At 57.1% G+C, this 22,158-nt stretch overlaps 1 protein-coding gene across 3 annotated transcripts in view; it reads left to right on the top strand.

The window, feature by feature from the left end:
* CYTH1 (cytohesin 1) overlaps nt 1–22,158 on the top strand; it is a 78,513-nt gene that overhangs the window by 39,959 nt on the left and 16,396 nt on the right. For 2 of the 3 annotated variants that reach the window (XM_045490957.1, XM_045490956.1), the window contains exons 2-6: nt 17,973–18,055; nt 19,342–19,406; nt 20,960–21,026; nt 21,298–21,416; nt 21,736–21,816. In XM_045490957.1, coding sequence (XP_045346913.1) covers nt 17,973–18,055; nt 19,342–19,406; nt 20,960–21,026; nt 21,298–21,416; nt 21,736–21,816 — 415 coding nt within the window. Of the gene's footprint in view, nt 1–8,063; nt 8,411–17,972; nt 18,056–19,341; nt 19,407–20,959; nt 21,027–21,297; nt 21,417–21,735; nt 21,817–22,158 lie in introns of those variants that run through there. The other variant, XM_045490958.1, reaches the window with a different exon arrangement.

Raw genomic sequence — 22,158 nt, 5'->3', positions numbered from 1 at the left:
AGCGGGCACCATCTGGGGACTGAGGACTCTCGGGCTCAGATTTGAGAGACAGGGTTAATGGGCAGCTTTGCTTTGAGCGGGTCACCGTCAAGAGCCGGCCACTCTCCACGTCCCTCATCGCCTCCCAGGAGCGCTTTGGCCTGTTGTGTGTTGGGGACGTGAGGGAGGACGGCGTTGCCCTTCTAACTGCCGCTAAAATAAACGCCCGAGGGATTATGAGGAGACACAGAAATGGCATTCGGGCAAACGTGAACGGGAAGGGAGCAAACGGGCCTCCCTCCGGCGGGTCCCCGGGGTCCCTGGGGGAGGGGAGTGTCCTGTCCGCGTTACGCTCCTCACAGAGCAGCTGCCTCTCCTAGTGCCCAGGACGCCGAGGACGCCCCGGATGAAGGGCAAGTCGGGGTTTGAAAATGTCTCGAGGGAAGTGAGACCTTTCCTGCCGCACGAATCTCAGACCCGTAATCCGTAAATTAAACGTGCTCTTGGCCGCTGTCCTTCCCTGGTGCCTGCACTCGTCGGCTCGTCGGCACCCGTTCCCGTGTCCTGTAGGCGTGGGAGCCAGCGCGGACGCGGTGCACCGAATGGGGCAGTGTCTTCACAAGCCTGGCCTTTCGGTGCGTAGTCTACCCCCTTGATTTGCCCTCGAACCTTGCCTTTGGGCCGGAACCCAGGCTCCCCCGTATGTGGAACACGAGGCCCCGGCAGGCGGAGGCGAGGCTGTCGTCCGGGTGCCAGCCCAGTCCTGACGCGCCCTGGGCCCTGACCCCAGGGGTGCTCGCTGTCCCCGGCCACCAGCCGCCTCCCGGCCTCCTCGCCTTGCGTGGTATGTGCGTCCACAGTAGTCTCTGCTTCCCCACTTGAGTCCATTCGCCCTTCGAGTCCTGGCTCAGAGGCTTGACCTCCCTGAGGCCTCTTGGTGTCCCCAGGCGTCCTCCGAGTGCCGGGTGTGCGTGGCCCCTGTGGCAGCGTGGGCCGTGGCTACAGGTTCACAGGCCTCCCCGTCTGGCCTTGCTGTTCTGTGCGGGGCAGGGGCCGGAGCCGTTTAAATCTGAGCTCCGAGCGCAGGCCGGGCCTGTGCAGGTGCTCAGTAAGTGGAAGTGCATGTGATTATTCCAGTAAGAGACAATAAAGTGCTAAGGACTCGGCCAGTGAGTTCGAATTGGCCTCTCTTAGTAGGTTACTTGTACTGAGCGAGTCTTCCCTCGTCTGTAAAACTGGACGTGACCGTGCGCGTTTCATTGTCAGGAAATACGCAGAGTTCACAGGTGGACTTCCTTATCTCGTCCAAGTAAAAGCGGAAACGGCAGAGAAAAATCTTAAGCTGTGAGAGTCCACGTGAGTCTAGGGAGGGGTGGGATGGAATGAGGTAGAGTGCCTCCCCACCAGGGTAGTGTCTTCTCAGGTGGCGCCTGGAATAGCGTCCCACCCGATCCCCTCGTCTTCGCGCGATCCTCGTGATTGTGCCGGCCTTGCGTTGGGCAAACCGCTTAGGGCGCGGTGCACAGGGAGAGGGGTGGCCCAAGCGCCGCAACTAGAAATTAAGATAGGTTTTGCTCCCTTCCTTGGGGGTTGAGTTGGTGATTTGCAGATCAAAATGGTTGCATCCTTACTTTTAAGCAAGAGCACCTCCCAGCAGACCAGCTTCACCGTCTGCTGTGGCAGGTCTCGAAGGGGACTGGCTCTGGTCGGAATCTTCTAGGCCCTTCTGCGAGCGCACCAGAGACGTCGCTCCCAGCGCACAGAACCGCCCTTTCTTTCTGGTGAGGAAGGCGAGCGGAAACGAGGCTTGGGTCTGCCCCTCTAGAAGAGCGAACCTTTACCCGTTGTCTGAGGCTTTCTGCGGCCTCCCGGGTTCCCTTGGTTATGGAATATGAAAGCACGGGCCCGGCCGCCGGCGGTCAGGGCCCGGGGTCCGACACTCACACAGGCGGGGTGTGGAAGGCAGCAGGTGGAATTGTCTCAGGAGCCAGCGTAGGTAGAAAGGAAGGGCAGGTATCGTGGGTCTAGGCAGGCCCAGGTCTGGGCCTTCAGAGCGTGTATCTGCCTACAAAGTGGGCAGCGGACAGGGCCTCGGGAACAGGAGACCTTCCTGTTGTTGCCCTCAACCCTCTCTGCTTCCGGAAGGGCCGCTGAGGTGTGTTTGTGGTGGGGGCGGTAGCACCTGCATGCGGCTTGCTGCGGGTTGAAGGGCTAGGCCTTCTGGGAGTGTTGGACGGTGCCGGGCTCTCCCTTTTCCCTTGCATTTTGACAGCCCTCCAGAGGCAGCCTGACTGGCTATACGTTGTTGTCGCCTCTGCTCCTCTAACTGCTTGTCCACTGGGCTGAGATTTCCTTGTGACAAGTAGACTTGTAGCTGCTAAAGGCCTCTCCTGTCTGAAGAGCGGCGGCTGGCGGGGGTTTCGTCTTGCAGCGGGGACAGTCACCGACCCCAGTGTGGCCTCAGAGCCGTGCAGCCTCAGCAGTGGCCCGGTCAGTCCTGCCTGGCTGGCCGCTGTGATCACCAGGGCTCCCCGAGGGACGGCCGGCTCCGCCAGGAACCCACATTCACGAGCACCGTGGCTACGGCCTGGCGATCTCGTGACTTCCTGTGCGTGTCCCCCGAGTACATGCTGTGTCTGCCCACGTAGATGTGGGTGACACACTGGAGGAAACCGAGGGGCAGGTCAGGCCCCACTTCCCTCCGCTCCGCTCCGCCAGCGGTCAGCACTCACCCCAGCACGCCCTCCTTCCTTAAGGAAAGAACTTCCTTACTGCACAGAGGGCTCCCGAAGGCTCAGCTTCTGACCGAAGAAGGATCCGGTGAATTTCTTTTCTGAGCCAGTGGCTGTTTCTGCGTCTCCTTTCTTTCTGGTGTTTAGAGTCTCCTTTCTTCGGTGTCTTCTGTTAGAGTTCAGGATTCTGGTGCAGAGACTTCAGGCAGAGCCCCACGTACGAAACCACAGCAGAATGGTGTGGCTACAGCAGGCGTTTTACAGACATTAGAACAGAAGTCAGGTGTACTTTTTTCCACAAAAGAAATATTTAGGCGTCAATCTGGGCAAGTATTTTGTGGTGTAGGTAAGTGGCTGGTGGCATTTCCGGATTTTCTCTGAATAGAAACTTCAGCATACCGTGTTGCCTGAGCTGTGGACCCAAACACGCGGTGAGGTTGCAAGTGACGCGTCCACACCCACACTTGCTCGCAGCCTTTCCACGCGGTCTCCGAAGACGGTCCCCGTCGGCACCTTCAGGCGCGTCCTTCTCAGAGTCTTCTGTGCGCTCACACACCTAGTGTTCTGTGGTTTCCTGTTGCACGGAGTGTGTCTCAGAGATTTTTCTAGATTAGCACTCCCGGATTATCTCATTCCTCTTGGTGAGTGACCACATCGTGTTTAAGTAGTCTTTCATTTTTGCAGTCTTGGGGAGGATGCGTGTTGGGTAAATTCCTAAATGGAATTCGCTGAATCGAAAAGCACGTGGCTTCTAAGATTCGGTCCTGTGGAAAGGTTGGGCCAGGTTACACGCCCCTGGCCTGTGTGCCCCCACGTCCTCGCTGGGGTCTCCTGTGTCGTCAGACATTTTAATTTCTGCCGGAATGGCGGAGAGCAGTATGGTATTCGTGTTTGGATTGTCGTGTTTTGAATTTTTAATTTTTAGAGCGTTCGGGCATCTCTCCACGTTGGCCACGTGTGTGTTTCTCCTCGTGTCTGCCTGTGTGTCCTCGGCCAGCTGTGTTTGTCGGTGACTTTCTGGTCTTCGTGCTCCTGTCCTTGGGACTGACAGAAGTTCACCCTCGCACGTGCTTGCGTGTTTGCGGTCCTGGCTGCTTACGTCTGCACCCAGGCTTTTCGTCTCAGTGCAGGAAACACACTCTCCGGGACTATGGCCATAGTAATCCGTGCTTTATTCTAGAATTTTTATGGTTTCTTTTTCTACGTTAAAACCTTTGGTTCGGCTAGAATTTACTTTGACATAAATGAGGTAGGCATTCAGCTTAGCCTCCCCCCGAATGGCTGGCTGGCTCATTGCCACACCACCGCTGTCCGAATAATTCCACTCTTCTTTATATTTGTGTGTCTTTTCTCCCCGAGACCCTGTGACTTGAAATGCGGCCAGGTGTGTCGGCATCTCTCGAGTGTCCCCCGGGCCGCTTCCCGTCACCGAGCCTCGTGAGCGTCAGTCACCAGGAGCGGCTCTCTAACTTCATCTTTTTTCTCCTTTGTACTTTTCTGGACTGTCCGTATGTAAATATTTTCGTAAGGACTTTGATATTATTTCATTTATACCGTTTCCGTAAAAATCTTGCTGATACAGTCTTTTTTTCCCCTTTCTTTGTTTTGAGAGAGCATGAGCAGGGGAGAGGCAGAGAGGGAGAGAGAGGATCCCAAGCACAGAGCCCAACGTGGGGCTCGAACTCACGAACTGTGAGGTCATGACCTCAGGTGAAATCAAGAGTCGGACGCCCAACCCACTCCAGGTGCCCTGATGCAAAGGTACTTTTAGGAACCGTGACCTGCATACTGAGGGGAGACCTTCTCCTGTAGGGGTTTTCCTGGCGACTCTCCTGCCGCTGTGAGAGGCCGGCCCTGCCGCGGTGGCCTTGTGGGCCTTGGGGATGGGAAGGAATCTGTCCAGAGAAACCCGTCACAGCAGACCATCCAGGCTAAAGGCCAAGAGGAGAGGGAGGATCCGTTTGTCCTGGAGGGGAGGCCGCCAGAAACCTCCCTGGTGTCGGGAATTCACAGCCAGACCCCCCACCCTCTCATGGATCACATCGCCTCTCCAGTTCATTTTGGAGGGTCCCGGAGCGCAAAGAACACGGAACTAAGCTTTGCCCACCCACTGCGGCCCTCTCGTGGCCCTCCTCCCCGCAGCGCGGCTCCCGGTGGCTCGGCCGTGCGCTCTGCAAAGAGCCGCCGGAGGTGGAGGGCGCTGAGAGCAGCCTCTCAGGACGGGACGGATACGCCCTCGGCCCGGCCCCGCGGCTGGGCCCTCCGTGCCTGTCCCAGCTGCGCCCGCCCGGCCCGGGCCTCCAGCCCCTCGGAAGCTTCTCTGAGAAATCAGAAAACCCTCTCTGGATCCCCGGCGACTCTGATCAGGGTCAGGGTGTGGTTCTGGGAGCTGGGTTTTTTCTCCTTTGGGGTTACGGTAGAAAGCGCTGCTCTCTTAAGAGACCTTCAGGCCCTGCCCGGTGCGAACAGATGTGTGGCAGGAAGTATGTATGCTTCTCCCTTTTACTAAAGGAAAGTCAAGCACTTTTAAGGGTCAGGAATGGAGCGGAAGTGTTGAAGAGCTCCACGCCTCAGCTGCCGTGTCACACGGACGGGGGGGGGGGGGGGGGGTACGGAGAATCAGGTGCTCCGCGTGCTGGGCCCGGGGCCGCTGCCCAGGTCAGCTGGGACTTGCCGTGCCTTACGCCTCGACACCTGGGATGAACCCGTGTGGGGCCTGGATGAATTGAAAGATGGTGATTCATCTCCACCTCAGAAGCTGTGGCTCAAGTAAAGTGAGTGCCGCCGCCTTCCCCCGCACGCGTGGTAAAGGGTCACTGGCCGGTTCCATGGGCCCCGGGCCGCGCTGGCCGAGGGAGAGCAGGAGGGAGGGCAGGACGGAGGGCCAGCCAAGCCGTGAGCGCTGCGCGGGGGAGCCCTGTGTCAGCCTGCAGTTGCAGCCCTGAGCCGCTAGGGGGCGGCAGAGGACACTCAGTTCTTTGCTCCCGCTTCGGAACCCAGGTTTTTACTGCACTGGACAAACGCCCTGTGTCCCTGTCCCTGTCCCTTCGCGACCGTGACCGCTGAGAAGCCCGCTCTTTCTTTCTGACGCCCCTCCCCGCCACTTCTCACCGCACCTGAAGTGCTTCTCTCCGGCTCAACAACAGCAGAGTCCAGATGTCCTGGTGTCACATTCAGAGGACACGGTGGGACTCCAGCTTCTCCACACGTTTCCAGAGTGTTCTTTCTCCCCTTTCCCCGTGCGACTGTCACGCTGCCCAGCCTGGAGTGCCCTCTGCTGCCCGGCTCTGGCCTCGGCCCTTTGCGGAGCCTTCCGGCTGCCTGGCCGCTGCGTTCACGGGCCCGGCCCCACGGCACCTGTTGCTAGTGTGTGTTTGCACGTACTCGCTTCTTTTTCCTCCAGAAGGAAGGGGGCTCTTGGGGGGCTGAAACCATCTCTGAGCGTCTCTGTATCTTCTACAGTAACTAGTAGGGCGCCTTGTTTATGGGTGGTATGGGCCTTTTTTTTTTTTTTTTTAAGATTGTTGAATTAACAGTCTGAGAAAACCTTTTTTTTTTTTTTTTAAATTTTCTCTGCTTGTAGATTTCCTGAGATTACTGGCCTTTGAACGGTCTTTTTCTTTGATCACTGTGATTTCATGACCTTGATCATGGGGCTATTTATTTTAGCATCTGTCTTCTTCATTTCTGAGGAGGGCCATGCTGCAGCCTTTCTCGGCGGCTTTTTCGTCTGACTTCCGGTCCGCTCACTTTGTGGGTCATTTTGTTTGTGCCGGAATGGACTCTGGTGGCCTCTGCTCCCAGCCGCCCGTGGCCCACATTCAGGCCGAACTTTGTCCAGGTTCACGCGCTGCCGGTGAAGCGGGCTGTAGGACCTCTGCCTGCACAGCAGGAGGAGTGGGCGGTGGGTGGCAGTGAGCCTTGCACGGGAGGGGAGAGGTCAGGAGCCACCTGCTGTGTGTGTGTATTTTTGTAAACATCAGTAATGCTGCAAACAAGGGGACGTAGCTGTGGTTGTACATTTACAGTATGAGGTCCATCTGCGCAGATGAAACCCCTGGGCGGACCCTCCGCGGGCGGGGGTGGGGGGGAGGGGTGGCCGGAGTGTGTGGGGGAGGGGTGGCGGTCCGTCTTCGCCTTTGCAGAAAGCTTGTTTCCTTTTGCAGTCTAAAACGAAGAGTTTATAAATAGTTTTCGTGTTTATTTCTCATAGACTTGGTATGATTCTTGTAGATGAGAACTGCCATTTTGACACAAAAATAAAACTGTTCATATGGCTGTTTCTTAAAAGACTCTGCTGGGCTGCAGAGTTGGGATATTTGGGTCGGGTCTGGTGACCCTGTCATGGTGACGAGGAATCCACAGAGAAGGGAACCCACGTTAGTGTGGCGAGGGCTGGGGTGGGGGTGGGGGCACCTCCTAGCAGAAGTCAGGGGAGGGTGTGGGGATGTTTTTGGGTTTTTTTTTTCCCTCCCTTGTTGTTTACCTGGAGCAGTGGTTTTGCCTTCAGGGGGACATTGGGCAGCGTCTGGAGACCTGTTTTGTTGTCACATCTGGAGGGGGCGGGGGGGGGGGTGCTCTGACGTCCAGTGGGGGCAGGCCAGGGGTACAGCCCTGCGTCGCCCTGGACACCCCAGGACGGGGAGTGACCCGCCAGGAGGTCAGCAGTGCCGCCGGGGTCAGAGAGCCCTGATCTGTGCTTAACGGTTCCTCTGGCGTCTTTTCTCCTTGCTTGTTTGGCACTTGCTTTTGAGACCTTCTGTGTCTGCCCCTGTGAGTCAAAGGCAGCATTTTCTCCCCGGGTGGCCTGTGCACAGCTGCCCCGGGGTCATCCTGTGTTGTGGTCTAACGTGGAGCCCGCGTCTTGGGGTCCGGGGGTCCGAGTGTGTGTGTTTCATGGTGCTCCTGGGCTGTCCTCGGGCTGTCCGAAGTTTGAGAGCTCTCGGGCCGCAGTGATGTGTCCTGTCCCAGCCACTGTCCCCGAATTCAACCTGCCGAACGCCTCCTATCCAGAACGTGCTGGAATGTGAGATTACAGCCTCTGGTGACCGAGTGGGAGGCGACCCCTCCTCCAGGAAGGCCGGCGCGCCCGTGTGGACCCGGTCTGGTCGGCGTCACTGCCTGCTCAGGGGGTGCCCTCTGTTTGTCCGCTCGGTGATGAGAGGGCACCTGACGGCAGCGCTGCGTCCTCCCAGGGAAGCAGCCATCAGCCTTCTGCTCCTGGGGGGTGGGGGGGGGGGGGGGGAGCACGCGCAGCCTGCCTGCGAGCTGGCGGCGCACCCCTCCCCCAGGAGGCCGCGTGGGGGGTAGTAGGAGGGGCCGGCTGTAATCACATTCATGGAAATACGCCCGCGAGGAGCCCCCGGCACACGCGCCGAGTGGCAGCCAGGCGGCAGCTCCGTGCGGCCATCTCTGTCCAGGCCGGCCTTCCCCGCCGGGACCCGCTCCCTCTCCGCCCTCGGTCTCCGCTTGCTTCTTGGCTTTTGTCTCCTCGCCGCCTCCTCTCCGCTGCTGTCACACATGCCGTGCTCGCTCCGTCCCTCTGTCCGCCCGGGGCTGCGGGAGCTCCCGGGGGCCCGGGACGATGGGGTCGCGGTGCCGGCCCTCCGCGGCCTCTGAAGCGGAAAGCTGCGAGCTGCCCAGGCTCTGACGGGGGCGCTGCCAGGACGCTGGGGCTGCCGGAGAGGGGCTTGCCTCGGGTAAGAGGCCGGGCGGGGGGTGCGTGAGCGCGTCGCGGGGGTCGCGCCCAGTGTGCGGACCCCGGGCCCCGCTCGGTCACGCTTTGCAGCCGGGCTGGCTTGTGCCGCTGTCTCCGCACGTCTGCCTGTGGTCTCGCGTTCTGCTCCCCCGACCTAGGGTTTTCCACTAGCTCCGTGGGGGCAGGTGTCCAAACCCTCGGCCTGAGATTCAGGAAGAAGCTCATCACCGATGTCGGTGGCCCTCCGGGGTGAGGTGAGAAATGCTAGGACAGCGGGAAGCAGAGGGATGGATTCAGGGCGATTCTGTCCCCTCTGGACCCACCCCGTGAGTTTCTGTTTTATTCCTTGAGTCCAGTGGAGCCATTCCTGGGTCCGGGTAGCCCTCCTTCCAGGAGTTGGAATTGCACGTTCACTTTGGTCCTCGGGGTCCATTGCAGCTGTTAGACCGGCTGAGAATGTTTGAGTGTGCAAAAATTAAGGGCTTTACAAAGAGGCGGCATGCAAATAGGTTTTAGGAACAGGTAAAGTGAGAGAGAACCGGCTTCCTAAAACCTGCACGGAGCCCCTGTTTTGGACTAAAGGGGTGTGGCAGCGCAGCTGGGCAAGCCGGAGGTCGCCTGCGGCCGGTCCCCTTCCTCAGGAGATGGGGGGGCAAGCCCGGGTGACTCGGGGTGTCTGGGGGGCTCCCCCAGAGCTGAGCGCTCTGCCTCTGTGTCAAGGAGGCCAGTGTGAGAAAATGGTTCTCCCGCTGAGCTGGTGCGGCTCTGCTCCCTGCTCTGTGATCACGCCCGGCCTTGCACACGGAGGTTGCACACGGAGGTTGGACGTCTGAATGCAGGCGAGAACCTTGCTGCAGACTTCCAGCTGGATCCCGTGTTAGCTGCCGGGCTTTAGACAAGGGGGAGGGTTTTAAAACGGTTGCTTTCTAGCTCTTAGCATTTATTGAAAGCAGATGTTAACTTTGTTTTTCGCAAGCAAACTTTTAGGGTTCAATTTTAGGACTTCGTCCCTCTTACTACCTGGAAATTTGACCTCCTTTCCCTTTGGTTGGCTGGCTAGTCTTGGAGTTCTAGGATTTATTAGATAACATGCGTCCATTCCCTTCAGTGTGTAAGGTACGATGGTGGAATAGCTTGTTTTTTCCCAGGACAGTTTATGGGGCTGTATGTGTTTTGTTTTGTTTTTTAAGATTTTATTTTTAAGTCATCTCCACACCCAGTGTGGGGCTCAAACTCACAACGCCAGCACCTGGAGTGGCACGCTCCTCCGACTGAACCAGCCAGGTGTCTGTGGGGCTGTTCAGTACATGTTCTGTCGTTGGAGAAGGGCGGTGATGATGACAGGCCCATTCGTGGGGCAGGGTGAGGTGGTGGCTTGCCCAAGGTCACAGAACTAATTAGGTGAGGAAAACTCCCAGCAAGTGTCCCCTCACACCCCAAGCCCAGATAGCTTCTCTTCGGAACTAAGGAGGCTTGAGTCATTAGGGCAGTGGTTAGATGAGCCGACCGGGGCGGGAGCAGAGTTTTTCTTAAAGATGCGAATATGGGGGCGCCTGGGTGGCTCAGTCGGTTGAGCGTCCGACTTCGGCTCGGGTCATGATTTCGCGGTCTGTGAGTTCGAGTCCCGCGTCAGGCTCTGTGCTGACAGCTCGGAGCCTGGAGCCTGCTTCGGATTCTGTGTCTCCCTCTCTCTCTGCCCCTCCCCTGCTCATGCTCTGTCCCTCTCTCTGTCAAAAATAAACAAACATTAAAAAAAAAACCCAAACTCTGTTATAAAGATGCAGAATATGGTTATAAAATCATTAACGTATCTGCTCTTCTCCTAGTCTGTTAGCAGGTGCCTCGGGCCTCTCTGTGCTGAGTATCAGTTATGTTAACCACACGCTAGTTTAACTCTTTTCCGTCCACGTTGTGGGTGCACATTCCTTCAAAATCTCCTAGGCCGTGAGTTGGCAGTGAGACACTTTTAAATCACTCTACACAAAAGTGAAGTCATGAGTCCGTCGTGGCAGACGAGCACAGTAAGCAGAAACGAGGGAGTCGGGATATTGCTGCTAACTTTTTGTGTGTTTATTTTTAATCACGGTACGATGCACACAAAATAAAATCTATCGTTGTAAGTGTATGGTCCAGCTCGCATCGTTGTGTGAGCAGTGTTCAGAAGTTTTCCGTCTCGTAAAACTGAAACTCTGTCCCCAGCAGCACCACGTCCCCCTGCCCCCTGCCCCCTGCCCCCTGCCTTCTCCTGTCTGTCTCTGTGGATTTGGCTGCTCTAGGGACCTGACAGAAGTGGGGTCCTCCAGCACACGGCCTTTCACGACTGGCTGACCTCACCGAGCGTGCTGCCCTCAAGGTCCATCCGCGTTGGGGCAGGTGTCAGAATTCCCTTGCTTTTGGAGGTAACAATGCAGTGTTCGCTTTTACAAAGGATTGCCGTGGTTTCGACTTGCAGGGAGGAAAGCCCTCGGTTTTCTCAAGTTGGCAGACTTCCTGTGAAGGTGTGACGTGATCACGTGTGCTGTTGGCTCGCGGGTGCCCACGGGCTCCCGGCTTCAGTCACGCCCGTGTGCTCCGTCCGTCCCCGCCCCTTGCGCTCTGAGGCCTGTCTGTAAAGTTGCGGCTCTCCGTGAGACCCCTTCATCATTCCAGCTGTCTGTGGTCCGTATCTCCGCGTGGTGCCCGGTCCCTGGGTCGTGCTGCCGTTTCGGCTTGTGTTCTCCCCGTCTTAGATCTGATCCCAGGGGTTTCTTGTGTCAGCTCGGAATGGAGAGTTTTGAGAAAGTTGGCTACACGTCCGTCTCCGATGCCTGAGTTCCTTCTCGTCTTTTGAACTCTTCACACTGCGAGTCTCGGGGATTTCCGGGGAGACCGGGTGACTCACCCCCGTCGGGTGGGGCCGCGTGAGGCGTCCGGCCGGGACGGTCTGCACAGGTGTGGGGGCTGTGAGCCCCGGCCCTCTGGCCTTGGGTCTGTGGCGGGGAGAGAACCTGCCTCCCTCCCACGGACAGTTCCCCGGATTGGCACTCGTGAACCCCAAAGCTGTTAGTAGATAGCTGTGTTCTCTGTGGAGCTGGCAGCAGCTTCCAGAGGGTGTAAGGAAGCGTGAAGCTTCACTTTGCTGCTGCTGCTGCTGCTGCTGCTGCTGCTGCTGCTGCTTTAGGTGGGGCTTACGTAGGTTTCTGAGGCTGTGTGTTTTTTGTGTTTCATAAAACGTGCAGGTCGGTAAAGGGTTTGGCTTCGGTTAGCTGGGGTTCCTCAGGTGCTGGTGCTCTCTGGAGGGCGGGGTTGCGCTCCCCTGGCTGGGGGGCGGGGTGGGGGCGGATTGGACCAGGGTGTTTTCTCCTGTCTGTTTACCTTCTCCACACTTGGGGGGAAGGGAAGCGCCTTTCTAGACTCTTGGCTTTGCCGAAAACATTTCCCTGCTGTGCTGGTTTAAATTTGGACCCTTCTTAGCCACCGAAAGGCAGGGGCTGTATATAAGATGGGTGAAGATTAGGATTGGAAAAAGAAGACAAGTGCTGTGCTTTACAGGCTGGCAGAGGGAGCGGGCGTAGCCGGAGGGCCTGTGGACGCACATCTTTAGCACCCCGGGGATGTAGGACAGGGTCCTCCACTTGGGTGGGCGGCTGCCGGCACTCCTGCTGAGCAGGGACTGCCGCCTGAAGAGCTGCCTTTTCTGTTGAACTTCATGGCGGATGGCCGGGCACCTGCTCGCGGCCGCGGCTGCGGAGCGGGGAGCAGTGGCTGCGCCATGTGCGTATCGATGGGAGCTGTCCCTTTAAGACAGTCCTCCTTTGTGTATGCTGGTTGGAGCACATTTCAGCTCAGGGGCTCTGCCTGCTGGTAAAATCTGCAGAGCAACGTTGAAATAAAGAAATAAATGGAAGCTTCCCTTGTGTGGCTTTTCTGTTCACAGCTGAGCACAATGGCCCCTTGTTGTTGTGGGCACTTTAATCCCCTTGGTTCAATTGGAACCCTGCGAGGGACTGGGGAGGGCCCATCCTGGACCGGTCCCCCTGCTGTAAGGGGGACACCTTGTAAATTAACCTTTGCGGGAATCATTCCCGAGGCCCCCAGACCCCCAGGCGCTCTGCTCCCCGCCTTTTGTGCTCAGGCCGCTGCCTCCCCGGTTGCCCTTCTTTTCAAGAGAAGGGGGCTCAGCCGCCTTCCTGGCACAGAAGCGTGGCTGCAGCACGTGTCAGTCGGGGGAGGGAGGAGTTGTTTGTTGCTCTGCCATCTGGCCCATCAGCCCATCTTTTACAGTTTAACCCTCATGGCTTCGAGGGAAAGCCACGGCGTGGATACATGCCCTTCGTGGGGCCCATGCTGCTTGTCCGGCAACGCTGGGTTCGGGGTGCACGTGGCTGTAAGCGGCCTGCCCTGCCGGACCCGGGGGCGGGGGTGGGGTGGGCTGGGTCACTCACCCCTTGGGCTCCCCAGCCACGGTTTCTATTCTTCTTGCTATTAAGTGACACGAAGCATTTTCCCCGTGGCATCTGTTTTCCTCGTGGGCAATGTGGGGGTGAAGGCTGGTACTGAACGGGGCATGTTACCTTGATGAGAGGCTAAGTGCAGGTGGTCCGTGTTCTTAAGTGCTGGGGTTTTCCTTGCCTCGGGAACAATTGCACGAGAACGATGAGATCTAAAGCTGCCCCCCTTTAGAAAGAAAAGTTCTTGGAAGATTTGCTGAACCAGAAGGGAAGCAGTGCTGTGATTTAAGGTGGCTGAGTGTGGGATGCAGGGGGGCTCAGAGAGCCTGTGGTTAATGTCAGGAGACGGCATCGGAGTACATGTGAACAAACGTCTTGTTCATTCTCACTGCAAATTAGCCAGGAGCTGCTTCCTTGCGACCACCAGGACATGGAAGGCCCGTCGTTCCTGGTAACGTAGATTAACGTTTTTTCATCTTAAAAATGCAGTAGCACCTACGTGTATTTTTTTTTTTTTAAGCGAGTATTCGGGAGCCCTTGGCCCCCCCCTCTCTTCCCAGACCCATTCCCCAGAAGCAGCCGCTAGTAATTAACTTTTTCTGGCTTTCAGCGACCGGTAGGTGCTGCCACATGCATATTAATACTCTCATCCCGCTGACTATTTTGTCAGCGTCAGAGATGGTCTCTTGACCTCTCTCACCGTGTGTCCTCTTCCTCTTCACTGTCCCCCTGTCCCATTTGTTGGTTCCTTTATTTTCACCTTTGGAACTTCCCTTCACACGTTTCCGACGTCATTTTCTTGTTCCCGACTTTGTAGGTCTGTCGCTGCTTTTTGTAAGCAGGTGCCTGGCGCCCTCCTTGCCTTTCCGTTCGCCCCTCCCCCGGCCTTCGCGGCAGGTACCGCGTGATTTCCATTAGCCTTTGTGCTGTGTGTGCGGGCCGGCTCCGCAAGGTGACGGCGGATACGCCGCGCCGTCGCGAGGATGTTCCTGCGGCTCGGCCCGGGGCCCGCGTGTGCTCTGCTGGGCTCCCCCCTCGGGAGCCGGTCCCAGCGCCCAGGTCCAGTGGACTCCCCTTACCTTCCGCTGCCTGCCGCCAGCCGTGGCTGCCTCGTGATTCCCCTTCCGTGTCGTTTTCTCTGTTTCCAGTGATCGTCCTGGTGCTGCGGAGGGAAGGCCCAGGACCCCTCCCTTGCCTTCCCATTGCTTCTCTGGGGTGCGGCTCTCGCAGCCCGTCATCGGTCTCCTGTTCTGATCCGGTCATTCTGTCCATGCGTGTGGGGGTGTGTGCTCCCGAGGGAGCCCCATCCTTGTGAACACGTCTTCCTCCTCCTGAGGGAGCACGGGGGGACAAACGTGGAGTCCTCCTGTGTCTGAAATGATTCTATTTTGCCCTCCCAGTTGACTGAGAATTCCAGGGTCAAAGTGGTTCCCATGTGGACCCTTGAAAGCCCCCAGGGTCCAGCACGAACCAGCCACACCCTCCTTTCCCTTCCTGCTCACGGAGGTTCTAGGACCCTCTTTAATCCTCCAATTCTTGAATTTGTTTTCCAACTTCCGAACGTTTACAACGTATGTTTCTCTGTGGGATTTGCAAGGACCTCAGGACACTGAGTCCGTTTCTGCTCTTTTCAAGTGCTTTGACTCTTTATTCTGCGGGAGTAGCTCACCTTTATCTTGAGATCCGTTTCTGGCAGGGGGACAAAAATACGTTTAGTATCTAGGAGTGTGTTCTTTCGTTGTCCCTCTTCCAGGGTTTTCTGTTCTTTCAAGTTTTCTTTTGTTCTGCTCCAGGGTGGGCTTTTGCTGTTTCTTGTTCGGGCTGTGGGCTCCGCTGCCTCCGTGGGTGCAGGAAAGACACGGGGCAGGTTCGATGGGAGCTCCGCGTGCGGGGTGGGCCTCGTGTGCAGCGGGGGGGGGGGGGGGGGTGCTGCTTCAGGCCGGCTGGGCGCGGCCCTACTTTGCTGTAGGACAGCACCCAGGTCCCCCAGCCTAGCTGCTGGCCCAGTTCTCCTGTTTTGCCTCGGGCGGATACGTGTGCAAGATCTCCGGTGTGCGGGGTGCTGTGGATGTGGCAGTGGTGGGCACGTGGAGTAGGCCTTCCAGAAGGGGTCGGCACTCTGCTTGCTCTGTTCCAGAAGTTTGTTGAAATCTCTTCTGCCAGTGGCCCCTCTCCCCGTAGTCTTTGATGTTGTAGGTTTATAGCTTTGTAAAAATGCCTTTACTGTTTCTAAAATAGTACCTCGGAAGGGGGAGGGCCGGCAGCACATTCTGAATTTAGAGCACAGAAACTAGACGGTGGCCTTCTAGAGAAACGGTCGTGTGTGAGCGCTCACCCAGAACAGCTGGGTGCTGAGGTTCTGACAACAGAGCAGCCACAGAGAGTTTCCATGTGGAACGAGAAAAATCGGTTTCTCGGGGCGCACAGCGCTCTTGAGATATAAATTTTCTACACGATGGTTCTGGTTTTCGTCAGCCTCATTCTGAGGACCTTAGTCTTGCCTCTGCCTGGGCAGGGACTCGCTGATCTGATTAAGCCGTCTCTGGCTTCAAAATCAAAGCCTGATGATTCTCCCCCATGGAACGGCTATTAAAAACGAACTGTTGCCTCAAATTTTCAAAACCTGTTATGTTAGAACGAATGTTTGTGTTCCAGGACCTCCGGAAATTGTTTCTTAAAGGGACCTTCCGGTCCTCGTGGATTAGAAAATCTGCTCTGTGAAATCCAGAAACGTTAGCATGTGAACTCCTTTAAAGCCTGCTTTTCTCTAGAAGGGAGGATCTGTGTTTCGCCTTTTGTGTGGTCTCTCAAAGTAGGGTTGGCTCTGACTAGAGCTGATCTGTGACTCACAGGGGAGCACTCCCTCGGGGCTCTCAGGGACACAGCGAGGCCACTGCTGGAAGGTGACCCAGCCTGGATTGCGGGGGTCCGCTGGAATCCTGCAGCCTCTAGCGTTAGTGGGACCCCATGCATTAGTTCTGCTGTGACCTCAAGGCCACCGTTAAGAAAACGAAGGGTAAAATGATGGCGTCAGTGGGCTTCGCATGGGGAAGGCATGGTTTTGATACCGTCATGTGTGGAGAAGATCGGGTCGTGATGGCAAGTGCAGTTTTCAGTGCGTCTTGGGGAAGTTTAAAATTTGGGCACTTCTGGACAAGGGAGGGGGAAAGCTGGGTAGAAAAACGAAAGGCCAGCTTACCTAATGGAGCTGAGTTACCTGTGCTGTGGGTATCGTCGTTGTGTGTGTTGCTTCTACCCTCTTGTGTTGTCTTCCGTGATTTTCATGAAACGTTTGGGGAAGGGAACTGGCCCCTGCGTGCCGTAAAGTTTCGGTGTCACAGTTTGAAAGAGAGTCGTGGGTCCTACGCTTTCAAGCAGGGCTGCTGTTCCAGCTGCGTGCTGTCCGGGAGAAACACATCCGCCGTAGGGGCACCTGGGTGGCTCGGTCGGTTAAGCTCCGACTCTCGGTTTTGGCTCAGGTCACGGGCGCGCTGTGTGGAGCCTGCTGGGGAGTCTCTCTCTCCCTCTCTTTCTGCCCCTTCCCGGCTTATGCTTGACTCACTCCTGCTCTCTTTCTCTCTGTCAAAATAAATAAATGAACATTAAACAAAAAAAGAAACGTAACGTGAGCTGCGTGTGCAGCGTTACTTTCTAGTAGCCCACGTGAGAGCCACTGAGAATCGTCTTTCATTTATCAGGTTACGAGTTCAGGGTGTAATCGACATCAGCCGTTATCAGAGAGATATTTCCCTTTCCGTGTAAAGTCTATGCCCACCGTCCATCTCAGACTGGTCCAGTCACATCTCAGGTGCTTCGTAGCCGCGTGTGGCCCGTGGCTTCTGTACCACGTGGTGTGGCTCTGACGCGTTTCGGCGCCTGCGTGAGCGTGCAGGCATCCGAGCGCTGGCGCCTGCGTCAGGCCACAGGGGTGCCTTTCGCTCTTGTCCCAAAGGAAGCAGAAGCCACCACCTTCCAGCTCCCACTAAACGCCAGGCGGGGTGCGAGGCACTCTCTCTGTTGGACTCCGTGCGTGCGGCAGCCCGTGTGCGCCTGCTTTGCTGGTGACAGCGTGTGGCCCGAACAGGCCACGTGACTTGTGTAAAGCGACCCTAATTGGCGTGTGGTGGGCTGGCGCCGGGATCTGAGCCCAGGTTTTCCCGCTGCCAGTGCTCGTTTTCCCCGCGGACGGCGTGGCTTTCCGCAGCACGTTCAGAAGGGTCACCTGCGGGCTTCCATCCCGCGTCCCTGTGCTTACGGGCGAGGAGAGGCGGGCTCAGAGGAAGAGGTGCTTCGTGGGGAGAACTGTGCCTGTGAATTCGGTACTTTGTTCTCAGGATGAGAGCTTATCGAAACATGTTCAAACAGGAGCGCCTGGGTGGCTCCGTCGGTGGAGCCTCTGACTCTTGGTTTCATCCCAGGTCATGATCTCACGGTTCTTGGGATCGAGCCCCACATTGGTCCCTGCGCTGACAGCACAGAGCCTGCTTGGGATTCTCTCTCTCCTTTTCTCTCTCCGAATAAGTCTAAAAACACCATACTCAACCGGAAGGGCATAAAGCAGCGAGAAAAGTCTCCGTGACCCAGTCCTCAGAGTTAAGCACTCCGTGGGGGGTACATCCTTCGAGATTTTTTTTCCTCTGTATGTGTGTAATCCGTCCCCTCCCCCTCCAGCAATGGCACCGAAGCGTTCACGTGGTTTCGCAGCCGCTGCCCCCCTCCCCCCCACTTAAGGGTGTCACAAAAGTGGTTCGGGGTTCGGGGTGGGCCCGGCGAAGGGGCCGAGGCCTCGAGAGGCTGGCTCACCGGGGCCTGACGTGCCCCCGCTGTAAGGGCTGAAGATGGCCAGGGCTCGGCTGACAGTCCTTTCACCCCTGGCCAACCTCATCTGACCTCAGGCCGCCTTTTCCCTCTCGTTTCCATGGCAAGTGCTCGTGGAGCAGAGCGGCTCTCTCCTCGGGGTGCTCTCTTCCTTTGGTGAAGCCGGTGAACGAACGAACGGGAGCCAGAGCTGTCCCCGTTTCCAAAACGGGCTTCTCGCTGCTGCCGTGGTGTCCTTGTCCTTTTGTGGTCTCTGGAGTCTGTTTATTTTTGGTGACAAAGCTTTCTTAGTAACATTTCCCTCCTTTCTCGTAGTTCCCAGTGACCTGACAGCAGAGGAGCGTCAGGAGCTGGAGAACATCCGGCGGAGAAAGCAGGAGCTGCTGGCCGACATTCAGGTAGGCGGTGCCAGCAGTGACACGTGCGGTGTGACAGGTGTCCTTCCCAGAGCCTCCTCACCAGGTGTCAGGAGTTGACCCCCCCCCCCCCAACGGCCCGGGGCCGAGCCTCGTTACTGACGGTCACTTTGGCTCCGCCCGTGAGAAAGTGGACTCTTCGAGGGGTTGGGAAGGCCCCGCCCGGCCGGTCCGCCGTCCTAGGTGACCCCCAAGTGGAGCCCGCGCTGCCGCGTGGGGTGTGGGGGAGGCTCAGGTGCTTGGAACACCGACCTCAGGTCAGGCCCGGACCCGCGTCTGGTTCTGGCGCTGCCTCTTTCTGGAGGAGTGATTTCAGACACAAGGATCTGGGCTCTTTGAACTTGACAACGAAGACACGGTTGATAGGTTGCCGTGAGGGTTGAATGAGGTCCTGCTCACCCGGGACTTAGCGTGGCTGCGGGTCCCTAGGAGACACCTAGGCAGCCATGGCTGCTTCACCAGAGTTTTTCCAAGCTCCTTGGTGTAACCGCCACGCTTTGTAGAAGTAAGTCGTAGAAGCCATTGGCTGGGCTCTTTTAGCCCTCGGGGCAGGGAGCTTGGGAGAGGGGAGGGCGGGGAGGGGACACACCCTGTGACCCCAGAGCTGCCCAGTATGGAGAGGAAAGACTTGCTCACGGTGTCAGTTTCAGTATCTTTGATCATCTGTGCAAATTCTCAGATTCCTGTTTCACTGATAAATGCCGGGAAGCCTGAGCAGACGTTCACTCAGAGCCTCCTTCGCTGCGCCCGTCCAGCCCGTCCAGTCCGAGGGTCTGCTTGCCTGCCTTGCAAAGGCCGGAGCGTGGGACGGACGATCCCCCTGCCGGCCGCTTGGCGGCAGTGTCGGCCCCGGGCCAAGCACCCCCGGCCCCGCAGCCTGGGCGTTGGGGCAGCTCTTCCCGAGTCTCCCGACACCTGCTGGGCTCCGAGAGGCTGTCTCCGGGCTGCCGTGTCTCAGTGGGAAGGCTGTGTTTTGCACAGTGCACACGACTAGAGGTTCTGTCCTAGACCGTAAGCTCCTCGAGGTCAGGGGCCGTCTTGCTCACCTTTGGTTCCCTGGAACGCTTCCTTCCTGGCGAGAGCGCCATAAATATTTGTCGAATAGATGAACTTCCCACTGTCTGTTTCCACGTTAAGGTTTTTTTTTGTTTGTTTGTTGTTCTGGTTGTCTTTATTTCGTTTTGGCTTATTTGCTCTTGTTTTGGTTGGGGGGAGTTCTAGGACATACGCCAGGCCCTCCTGGTAATTCCGGGCTGTCTGTTTTGTAGAGGCTGAAGGATGAGATAGCAGACGTGGCTAATGAAATCGAAACCCTGGGGTCCACAGAAGAAAGGTGAGTCTGTCCGGCCCCTGCTTGCGTGTGGCACACGGACGGAGAAAGTGCGCTTTCTGTCCTCGGTCCCCAGCAAGCACACGCACCCCCTGGGGTCCTTCAGTGCGGGGGCTCTGACCATGGGGGCTTTCCACATCATTGCAGGGTGCAGGGGTGGAGCCAGGGAACCCCGAAGGCCCCCAAAGCCTGAAATAGCCCTTAAAGGACTGTGGTCACTGCCGTTTCTTCCCTCGTTGTCCGTGGTGTTTGCATTTTAGAGTTTCTGTTTTCCCTTTGTGCCAAGGAAAAGCTTAACGCTGCCCGCACCATTTCCAAGGAGGAGAGCGCGTAGGCAGGACATTATAGCGCCACACAAGGAGCGTTTGCAGGTTAACCACGTGAAGCGTCAGTGACTCCAGAGTTTAATTTTGAATGGGGTTCCCAGACCGTTTTCTAAGTACTTAATGCGATAACGGGGCTGTTTCTAACTCACTACACGTCTGTATTTTTCTAAGCCTAAGTCCCCTGTCTGGCTTCCTAAGACCATCTGATTTTGTTATTTTAAGCGGGTGTGGGAGGTGCCATTAGAGATTAGTGTAACCCACGTTCTGCAGAAAGTGGCCAGCTCATCACTTTCAGGCCCCATGTTGTCACTTTGGGATTATAACCTTCTTACTTGCCATTACAAAAATTTGTAGCTTTAAAGCAGCGGATAAATTAGGGTTCATCAAAATTTAAAGCTTGTGCTCTTAAAGATGCTGTGAAAAGAAAGGACTAGGTAAGCCACAGACCAGGAGAAACATTTGCAATACGCGTGTCTGAAATAGGATTTGCCTCTAGAATGTGTATGTGGAACACGTGCTAATCAGTAACGAGAAGACGGCCCAGATGAGAGTGGGCCGGGGGTCCCTGGTGTCGGCGAGTGCTGGGGATAGAGTCGCGTGGCCGTGGGGAGACGGCGTGGCACTTTCTTGTAACGTGAGGCTGACGCCCGTGCCATGGCCGGCAGGTCAGCACCCCGCTGTTCATTCGAGGGAGATGAACGCGTGTGCGAAAAAGGCGTGTGTGGGAGTGCTTCCTGCGCTCTGACGTCACACGGTGCCAACGGGAGGCGGCTGCAGGCCACGGACCTTTGTCCCGTGGGCAAAGGGACGGGCGGAGGGAGGTAACGCACGATGAGCTCACACAGCACACCCTTGCTGGTGGTGAAAATGCTCTACAGCTGGTTATGGTGATGGTTGCACGGCCTCGTAAGCTTACGAGAAGTCGTTCGAATGTACAGTTAAGGTGGGTTTATCGTATGATGTGGACATGCGACCTTAATAAAGTTTCTTTAAAAGTCACGTTAAAGAAAAAGGAAACGGGTGGGGTAGAAGGAGCAAACGAACGTGGCGTCAGGGTCAGGATTCCAGCCGACCTGCCACGCTGAGACCTACGTAGGCCCGTGCTTCCCTGGGTAGGGTTTTCAGAAATCCCTGTGAGCCGGCGGATGGATGCAGCTGGGGACGATGGCGGTCTCTCAGGACTTCCCGACCGCCTGGCGTGCCAACACGGCCATGCTGGTTGTTTTTCAGGAAGAACATGCAGAGGAACAAGCAGGTGGCCATGGGCAGGAAGAAGTTTAACATGGACCCTAAAAAGGTAAGGTGCTGCTGGAGCCCTCGGGCTCTACGACGGGGTCTCTGCGGCGCCCGTCCCAGCTCCCTGCCCTTCTGTAGAGCACGCGTCACGTGGTCCGCGCTAAGCCGTGGCTCCTCAGGGGGCTCCCCCGACCCCGCGTGTCAGCCGCCGCGTACTTATCAGACACTTCCCGTGTGTCCAGAGCGCCCACACCCGCTCTTGTCTGCCCTTCCGCCTCCTTTCTGGATGTTTCCTGGGTGAGCGTCGTTGGCGTCTGTGCTGCCTTTTCTAGGGGATCCAGTTCTTGATAGAGAACGACCTGCTGAAGAATGCTTGCGAGGACCTCGCCCAGTTCTTGTACAAAGGGGAAGGCCTCAACAAAACAGCCATCGGTGACTACCTGGGGGAGAGGTAAGGCCTGGAGAGACACCTGTGGCAGAGTGGGTTGGTCAGGAGTTCCGGGAGGCTCTGAGCCCTTGAAGAGAGTCTTGTCCTACGGCAGCGGTAGCCACACTGGCACTGAGAGGGTTCTTCTGGGGAATAGTGGCTGGCGTCGCGGAGGCGTGGGGACAGAGGGACGTGGCTCCTTCCTTGCCGTGTGTGCGGAGCCCACGGGACCGTGGCACTCAGCATGGAAAACTGCCTGGCTGGGGACGGCCTGATTCTCAGAGTCGGTGCCTGACTTCCGCTCCCCCCACCCCCACCCCGCATCTTTTGTTTCTCTTGATAGAGACGAGTTTAATATCCAGGTTCTTCATGCGTTTGTGGAGTTACATGAGTTCACTGACCTTAACCTTGTCCAAGCGTTACGGTGAGTGAGTTTGAGGAGGGCGCCCCAGAAGGTGGGAGGGGCACAGAGAGAGGGAGACACAGAATCGGAAGCAGATTCCAGGCTCTGAGCTGTCATCACAGAGCCCAGCGCGGGGCTCGAACCCACGAACCGTGAGATCGTGACCAGAGCCGGAGTCGGACGCTTACGCAACTGAGCCACCCAGGCGCCCCGTGAATTTTTTTCTAATTTTCGGCTTGGAAAACCCTTTGATTCCCCGTCTTAGAGTAGGAAGTCAGTAGTTGGCGCACTTCAGAAGCCAGCAGCCAGCAGGTTTCCCTTCGTCCCTTGGGATTCAAATCCACGGGGAGTGTTAACAGCCGT

Source organism: Leopardus geoffroyi, chromosome E1 (genome assembly GCF_018350155.1).
Source record: "Leopardus geoffroyi isolate Oge1 chromosome E1, O.geoffroyi_Oge1_pat1.0, whole genome shotgun sequence".
Taxonomy (NCBI): Eukaryota; Metazoa; Chordata; class Mammalia; order Carnivora; family Felidae; genus Leopardus; species Leopardus geoffroyi.
This window is presented reverse-complemented; position numbering and strand designations above follow the sequence as displayed.